The 8194-nt window shown below is 58.6% G+C and overlaps 1 protein-coding gene across 2 annotated transcripts; it reads left to right on the top strand.

Moving 5' to 3' along the window:
* The first annotated feature begins 1079 nt into the window (after positions 1-1079).
* On the top strand, positions 1080-6458 carry NANOS3 (nanos C2HC-type zinc finger 3). 2 transcript variants are annotated; one of them, XM_027969516.3, is made up of 2 exons: positions 1080-4285; positions 6135-6458. In XM_027969516.3, exons 1-2 carry the CDS (start codon positions 3823-3825, stop codon positions 6200-6202), a joined length of 531 nt encoding a protein of 176 aa, XP_027825317.1. In that variant the 5' UTR covers positions 1080-3822; the 3' UTR covers positions 6203-6458. The 2 variants fall into 2 exon arrangements, with proteins under 2 accessions (XP_027825317.1, XP_014951277.2); XM_015095791.4 differs by having other exon boundaries at positions 1080-4297.
* Positions 6459-8194: the final 1736 nt, after the last annotated feature.

Genomic DNA, 8194 nt, shown 5'->3' with positions numbered 1-8194 from the left:
CTGGGGGCTGCGGGCCTGGGGCACCTCTCTTTGATCCCAAGGCCCATCCTCTGGCCCCAGCCCTGCCTTCCTGAGTTGGGGAGACCCTTACTAGGACCTACCTGAAGTAGGTCAAAGTCACAGCCCTCAGGGAAAGGAGCAGCGGGGTCCGGGGAGGCCCCCTCTCCCATCCCCAGCGCACTGTGGCCACAGTGCCTCTCCGTGACCTGGCATTCTAACCTCTTGGTCGTTAAGAACCGCTGAGAGAGTTCTGGTCCAAACTCTCAGAACCTCACCTTCCTCATTGATAAAACCTCCCCTTCCTCATTGATAAAACCTCCCCTCCCTCATTGTATCCTACTAACAGGGTGATTATGTAAAGCATCATTATCAGAATTACTGTCCTTGTTATTACCCTGGCCTCCTAACCTACCCTCCTCTCCCAGCGTTCTGCTTGTTAGGACCACTGTCCTCCCTGCAGGTGATCGCCTCTCCCAACACGCGCCCTGAGAAAGGCCTGGATACCCTGTGCCTGAATGGGGGAGGGCTCTGCAGGGCGGGTGGATGGTCCTTGGGAGAGGAGGCTCCGTGCGGAGCTCCAAACGGGTGGGAACCGGACTGGTCCCGGCTGGGCGAGAGGGCGGGCTCTGGGGAACGCGATCCAGGTGGGGGGTGGGCCTTACGGGAGTCGGGCTCCGAGGGGGTCCCCGGCGGACCTTCGCGGAGTTGAGATCCCTGGGGACGACCTTGGGGACGCGTAGGGACGCGGTCTCTGGGGGTCTGGGAAGGATGATTTGAGAGGCCCTAGAGGGCGGGGGCTCCCGGAGACAGCTGTAGATGGGAGGCCAGCGGGGGTGGGCTCAGAGGGCGAGGCCCCGGGGAGGGCCTTAGAGAAGCTGGGTGGGTTCTTGGAGGACCGGCTTAGGAGGCGTGTTTTATGGAGATTGATTTTGGGGGCGGGCTACATGGGAGTCTATCTGGGCGGGCTCTAGAGGGAGGGTCCTAGGGATGTGGCATTTGTGGGTGGGCTCCGAGGGGGCGGGCCTTGGGGGTGGGGCTGGAGTCGGTGGCTGGCGAGGGGCAGGTCTCTGGAGGCTGGCTCTAGGTGGGGATCTCGAGGGTGGGGCTCCGAGCGCCGCGCTGCCTCTGGCCGCCTCCGCGGAAGGTCATTTTTGGGTTCACTCAAGCTCAGCACACCTGGGGGCTCTGGTTTGCCTTAAGTGTTACGACAAGCGGTTCATCCTTTGGGGCTCGATACTGCCCTCAGTGAAATGGAAGGGGACTGGAAATTTGAAGTCCAGGCCGTTCTCTGGCGAGGGGGTGGGTCCCAGACCTCCCAGACCCAGGGAGGTGGGGAGCAGCCTCCCCTGAGACTGCGCGTGGGGGCACCCTAGGGGGTGGGCGGCTAACTCTACAGCGGTCCCTGGAGGGAGGGACTGGGGACCGGGTTTGAGGGTGAAGAAATGGGGAAGGGCAGTAACGGGGCAACCCTCGCGTGGTTATGCGCTTGGGCCCGGGTCTGATCCCGACAAGGGCCTGTTTGGAAGCCCGGGACCCTCTGCGATCCTCTAGCTTCGCCCTTGTCCAACCGGCAGTTGGATCCACAGGCGGGCTGGGCAGCGGCCCCACCTCGGGGCTCGAATTTGCAAAGTGCAGACTCTGACCACCCACCCCCCCCCACCACCGTGGGTTGTTGTGATTATAAACCATTGTGTCCGGAACACGGTGAAGCTCACTGAAGGTATTACATTGTATTAAAATGACTTGTTTATCTCTCCGTTGCATCCATGCCCCCGGGGCCAGAACCACTTGGCCTCCAGACCTCTTGGGGCCACTCCGAATCCCTCCCCTGCCTCTCGCTAAGGGTGCCCTCTGGCCTGTTTCCCAAACTGACAATTGGAAGAAATATGCACCTTTGAGGGCCCTTTTGAGAATGCTTTGACTAAATGGGTTAGAAGCCCAGCACCCACTGCTGCTATATTTGCATAGCAAGGGTGACAGAAGTATCTGCTGTTACTAGTACTTAGATTTATCTCCTTTTTCGGTGTCCTGGAGCAGGGAGTTGGCTCCTGCTGTTTTCTAACTTAATAGATTCTCTAAGTCTCTCATTGCCTTCCCCTCTCCTCCCTCACCCTATCCGGTTCCTTGACCCCCTCAACCTCCACTCCCCACCCCCAAGGAGTTGCCAAGGGTTTGGGGGAACATTCAACCTGTCGGTGAGTTTGGGCAGCTCAGGCAAACCATCGACCGTTGAGTGGACCCCGAGGCCTGGAACTGCCGTCCACCCACCCATCACGACCCCCAACTTTCAGATCTGGGGCAGGGGCAGGGGATCCCGAATACATCCCCTCCCTTAGGCCACAGCGAAGGTCACAATCAACATTCATTGTTGTCGGTGGGTTGTGACGGAGACCAGACCCACCGAGGGATGAATGTCACTGTGGCTGGGCCAGACACAGCCTCGGGGGAATGGGATGGAGGATACAACCCACCCCGGACTCCCCTCCTCCCGCCCCCCTCCAAACTGCTCAGCCAGAACCTGACCCTGACCCTGGCCTCTCACCCCTCGAGGAGGGCTGGTGTCTGGAATCCTTACAGACACAGGCTGGATTTGGGGGACTCAGTCCTGGAGGGCTGTGAACAGGAATTACAAGTTTAGGACTGGGCAGCTGAAAAACCTTTCTGAAAGGGATTAGGGGTCCCTGCTTCCAGAAGGCTCAGTGAAGCTTTCTTGAATGAATGAATGAATGAGTGAATGACTGAGGTGTATAGGTGGCACATCACCTCTTCTCTGAGTTCCAGTCTTGGGCCCTGCTTTCTCACCCCCCTTACCTGGTACCTGCAGACCCCTCCTTTACCTTCAGTCGCCCACCTAGCCCCTGATGCCTGTTGATCACCTGCCAGTCTGTGTCCCACCTGGGTGACTCAGGGGCACACTGCATCCTCCTGAGATGGAGCACAGGTCTCATTTGAGAGGGTGATCAAGGTGCTGGCGAATGCTAGGGGTCTCCCCTCTGGCCCGTTAGCCCCACCTGCGCCTGTGCTCTCTTCTTCCCCATAATTCTCAGTCTCAAACCCTTTTCCACCCCAGGACCAGGAGAGACTGACCCCACAACACCTAAGGCTCCTGTAACTGGTAGGGGAGGCAGGCTTTGTGTTTGTCTTTGTGAATAACCTCAGGGCAGATGGCTTCAAACCCCAGTTTGTTCATCAGTTAAAAGGAGGTTCCACTGACAAGGGGTGTGAAAGCTCCCTGAGGGTGACCAGAGCTACGGGCCTTGGTCCTGTCCCCCCCAACCCCATAAGTCAGGCCCATCCTCCTTCCAAAGACAGCTGGAACATCAGCAGCTCCCCCTCCCCCTCCCCCGGTCCAGGAGAAGGAAGAAAGAAGTTACTAAGTTACTGGCTACAGCAATGCTAGTCTTTGGGGTGGGGCTTCCAATGCCCCCACCTGCATCACTCTGGTTCTCTAGGAGGCTTAGACAAGGGTAGCCCTCTCAATGCCCTCTGGGTGGGGTGTGTGGCTGCTTATTGCTGGTGCCCCCTGCAGCCTGTGTCTTGTCACGCCCCCTCACCCCTGGCCTACCCAGAGGCCATGCAGCCCCGTGGCAGGTGCATTTCTGGGGGAGCTGCAGCAAGCCCCCTGTGATGATAGGGAACCTCCTACAGCCTGCTCCTCCCTCTTCACACCCCCTTGGAGTATAAGGAGGGAACTGACAGCCCAGACTCCTCTGCTCCAGAGAGGGAAGGGAAGGGAGAGGAGGCAGGGGTAGAGAGACCAGCTTGGAGGCGGCTGGGTTTCTCCTCTCTTCTGCCCCTCCGCCTGGCACACGGGGCCAAGCCATGGGGACCTTCAACCTGTGGACAGACTACTTGGGTTTGGCACGCCTGGTGGGGGCTCAGCGTGAGGAGGACGAGCCGGAGACCAGGCTGGACCGCCAGCCAGAAGCAGTGCCAGAACCGGGGGGTCAGCGACCCAGCCCTGAATCCTCACCAGCTCCCGAACGCCTGTGCTCTTTCTGCAAACACAACGGCGAGTCCCGGGCCATCTACCAGTCCCACGTGCTCAAGGATGAAGCAGGCCGGGTGCTGTGCCCCATCCTCCGCGACTACGTGTGCCCCCAGTGCGGGGCCACCCGCGAGCGCGCCCACACCCGCCGCTTCTGCCCGCTCACCGGCCAGGGCTACACCTCGGTCTACAGCTACACCACCCGGAACTCGGCTGGCAAGAAGCTGGTCCGCTCGGACAAGGCGAGGACGCAGGACACTGGACACGGATCGCGCCGAGGAGGAGGCGGCGGAGGAGGTGCCTGTGCAGGTGGCTGGGGGGACTCGCTGCACAGGGGGTTCTGCCCTGGGCTGACTTAGAGCCTCTGAGAAGTGGGTTAACCCCTGGGCTGACCCACTTCAGAGGGTTGGGTGGGGGACAGAATCCATACATAATAGAAAGCTTAGAACTGTGTTCTAGAACTGTTGCCCCAGTGGGTAAGCTAGGGCTGGGGTTCCCTGTGTGGCCTTGGGCAAGACACTCTCCTTCTCTGGGCCCATAGAGGGAATGTTTTTTTCAGGTGCAGGGTGATCTTAGCAGGGAGGCCGTGGTGACTAGTGATGGGGTCTGGCAACAGGTACAGCAGGGGCTGCAATCTTGTGCGGAATGTAGGCGCCATGTGACCCAGAGGGAAACAACCTCACTTGTCCACTCATTCGCCAGGTGGTTTGTGAGGCTTGTCCTGTGCCAAGCACTGGCTGGGCTTGGCCCTCAGTGGTAGATAGGAGAGTTATAACAGAAACGGGAGTCTAAAGGGAGCACCCGAGCTAGACAAAGCAGTCCAGGAGGGCTTCCTGGAGGAAGGGACTCCTGAAAATCTCATTCAGTTTGGTGAAGTGCTGAAGGCAGTCTGGGCACTGGGGCTCATTAGGGAACTTGGTCAAATTCTGTGCGTCTGGGATGGGAGTATGCATGCACGTAGGGTGGAGGGGAAGGTGTCAGAAATTTCGGGGAAGGGCTCCTTGCTGATCGCCTTGAAGAGTTTGGACTTGGGTACTAGGGAGCTGAGAAAGAGACAAGAGCAGGTCTGTGTGTTAGACTGTGCCTGTGTTAGACCGTGGCTAATGGGTTGTGCTGTGGGAGTGGATTCGAGGGGGTTGAAAGAAGTTGGTCCTCCAGGCAGAGGTATCCGAGTTGGCGTCAGTTTGGAAGGAAAGAACCATGAGTTTGCTGTGTGGGGATCACCCCTGGAAGGGTGGCTGGAGGCTCCCTAAGGTCTGCACAGCCACAGAGCGTTCCCTCCATCTTGCTCATCAAATTCGGATTCCAGTTATGCAGGTCTGCGTGAGGCCAGAGCATCTGTACTTCTAACTAGATCCCCTTGACCTCCGTAGCCGGCAGGGTGTGAGTAGCTAGGCTTCCATATCAGCAGTTACTACTACAGACTCGAAAGACCTCCGCTTCTGCAGGTTCTTAAGAGAGAAATCCGTTTTAGCAACCTTGGGGAAGTCAGCCAACAGAGGGACCGGTTTGACCGGGCGGTACCCCAGTACTGCCCCTCTCATCAGACTGGGGGCCCCTCGGAAAGTCACCAGAAGGGAGGACCTCTTCCCATCCCGGCGGCTGTGCGGGGAACACATGTTAGAAAGGTTGTGAGACTGCCCGCGGGAGAGGATAGTATTCCTGCGAGGTCTGACAGGGTACAACTGGGAGAGGGAGGAAGCGGAAGGGACACAGAGACGATGGTCTCAGAATCTTCCTTTTTCCCCTTAAGCCCGAGGGAACAGGAAAACTTTATTCCGTGGGGGTGGAATGGGGTCGGGGAGCCCTCACCACGGTATTGGCACGGAAAGGCTGCCTGAGGCTGTCCTCCCAGGAAACTTTCTGAGTGTAACAAATCCGGGGTTCCCGGAGCCCTGCGGCCTCGAGGGGGCAGCACGGCAGGACGGAGTTGGGAGTTTCTGTTGCTTTGTGTCTGGCTCTGGGTCCCACCTGGGACTGCCCGGGGCTGGGAATAGCACAGGGGTGCTAGTCCAGAAGGTGCCTGCAGGTGGCGCCAGAGCACCGGCAGCTCTGCAGGTTGAGTCGGAACTTCCGGATCATCGAATCATCCCTATTACTAAATGCTTTTCTCCTCCCCCCTCCCAACTCTGCTTTTAAAATCTAGGTTCCAAAGGTGCCAGGAAGTCTTCTGGAACTCCTCCCTCCTCCTGCTGCCCCTCTACTTCTGCCTAAGGAGACTGGCGCGGGCAGGATGACGCCTTCACCTGGGGATGGGGACCCAGCCGGGGTTTCAGGGAAGACCCACCCTCCGAGGATCCGCCCCTAGACGGTGCCTTCAGCCCGGGGACTTGGCAAAGGAGCCGGGTCTGGGACCACCGCCCAAAGCGCGCCCGACCCCGTCACTGAAGGGGGTGGTCCTCAGGCACCCCTGCCCTTCTTCCCCAGCGCTGGGCACCCAGTCAGCGCTCAATAAATGTTTATGAATGGATCAGCGTCATACGAAGCCCGGTCTTGGGACAAGGTATCGTGAACTGCGCCGCTGGGGCTGTCGCGTCCCTCAGCCTCCACATCTTACTCTAATCTCCGGTTTCCTCAACTGCTGTTTGGATTTCTTTTCGCCCTGGGGAGCTGGGCTGAGGTGCTTTGGTCCGAGAAATGGCAGCTGTGGGGTTCTGGGGGGTCGCCCCAGCCGGGCACTTCTGAGCAGACACTTGCAGTGGAGTTAGTGCCATGGATCTCGTTCCTGTGACTTCTGTGTTTGCAAACTTTTCTGGCCACCTCTTGCATATTGATATGTCCACACTGGAGGTGGGGGCCTGATTTGAGGGGGCAATGGAGAAACAATTAAGAGGTCCCCCCATCGTTGTCTTCACCTCAGAAACCCTCAGTGAATGTTTATGTTACCGTCAATGCCCCAGAAACTGGGGACCAGAGTCACATGCCAGGCCCTTCAGAGCAAGGGAAGGACTTCTGGGTTGGGGCAGGGTGAGGGATGGGGGTCATAAGGAATGGGAATATGTCCTGGTCGGCTGTGCCAGACAATGCCTTGGGCAAGGGGCACTGTGGAGGCTGTACGTGTTCAGGAGTGGGAGGGGACGGAGGTCCATCCCCACCCAGGGAGTGTGATCTGGTTCTCCTGGGGGGTTTGGCTTGGGGGGATCCCCACCCCGTGTCTGCCTCCTCCACGCCAAGATCTGTTCCACCAGCCTCGAGGGGGCAGCAGGTGAGAAGTGCCAGTCCACATTCCTTCCCCAATCTGAGGGATGGCCTGAGCCTGGTCTCCACCCCCAGCCTACAGGTCTCCTAGGGTTGAGTCAGGGCAGAATTTGGACTTCCCAGAATTTGCCCTTGGCTTTGCCACTTGATCCAGGACGAGGCCACCTGAGGAGGGCTGCGGTGAGCCAGGCATCAGAGAACGCCCTTGAAGACAGCCTACTCCCCAGGCTTGGAGAGAAAAGGGAAGGAGGAGAAAGAAGGCATGAAGGAGGCCTCCTGAGCAGTGCCAAGGGTTTCACCATGGAGTCAGGGGACACAGTACCCCAGCCACTCTCAGCTACCTACAAATGCTAATTGTATAAGCCAGAGCCACTGGGGCTTGAGACCCAGGGAACGGGGTGACGGCACATTTGGTGGGTTCAAGGAAGGGGCTGTCCATTCTGCAGGGTGAAAAGGCTGGGGGACTCTGAGCCACCTGAATGGGATGCCCCAGGTATAAGAAGGTGGCGGCAGGAGGGCCCTCCCTGCCTTGGCCCTAGGAATTAGGGTGCAGGACCCACCGGCAGAGCAACAAATTAGTCTTGGTCTGGTCCACCTAGTGGTGACCTATTTAACAGAAGCAATGTCTTCTGCAAAACGGGTTCGACAGCAGCAGTTGGGACTGCTAGTGGCAATGTGACCTCACTGGGGCTGTGGTGAGGCTTGGTGGGGCAGGGTGTGCACGGCTTGCCCTCAGCACCCTCCAGGCATTAGCTGTGTCTACATCAGTAATAATTCCCACCCAGGGCTGCCTCCTAGACCAGGGCTTCTCGTCAGCTTGTCCCCCAGAGGAGAGGCAAGGCCGACTCAGCACTGAACTCCAGCTTGGACAGTCCAGATGTCTCAGTGGGCTGATTGGTCCACAGATACTTGCGTGCTGGAATTTGTACACATGCACATCTCTGCACGTATCCACCTGCTCCAGGAGAGTCTGACATGTGCTAACGCGTGGGGACCCCTGGACTCCAT

This window comes from Ovis aries, chromosome 5 (genome assembly GCF_016772045.2).
Source record: "Ovis aries strain OAR_USU_Benz2616 breed Rambouillet chromosome 5, ARS-UI_Ramb_v3.0, whole genome shotgun sequence".
NCBI lineage: Eukaryota > Metazoa > Chordata > Mammalia > Artiodactyla > Bovidae > Ovis > Ovis aries.
The sequence above is the reverse complement of the archived record's forward strand: the minus strand, read 5'-3'. Positions and strand labels throughout refer to the sequence as shown.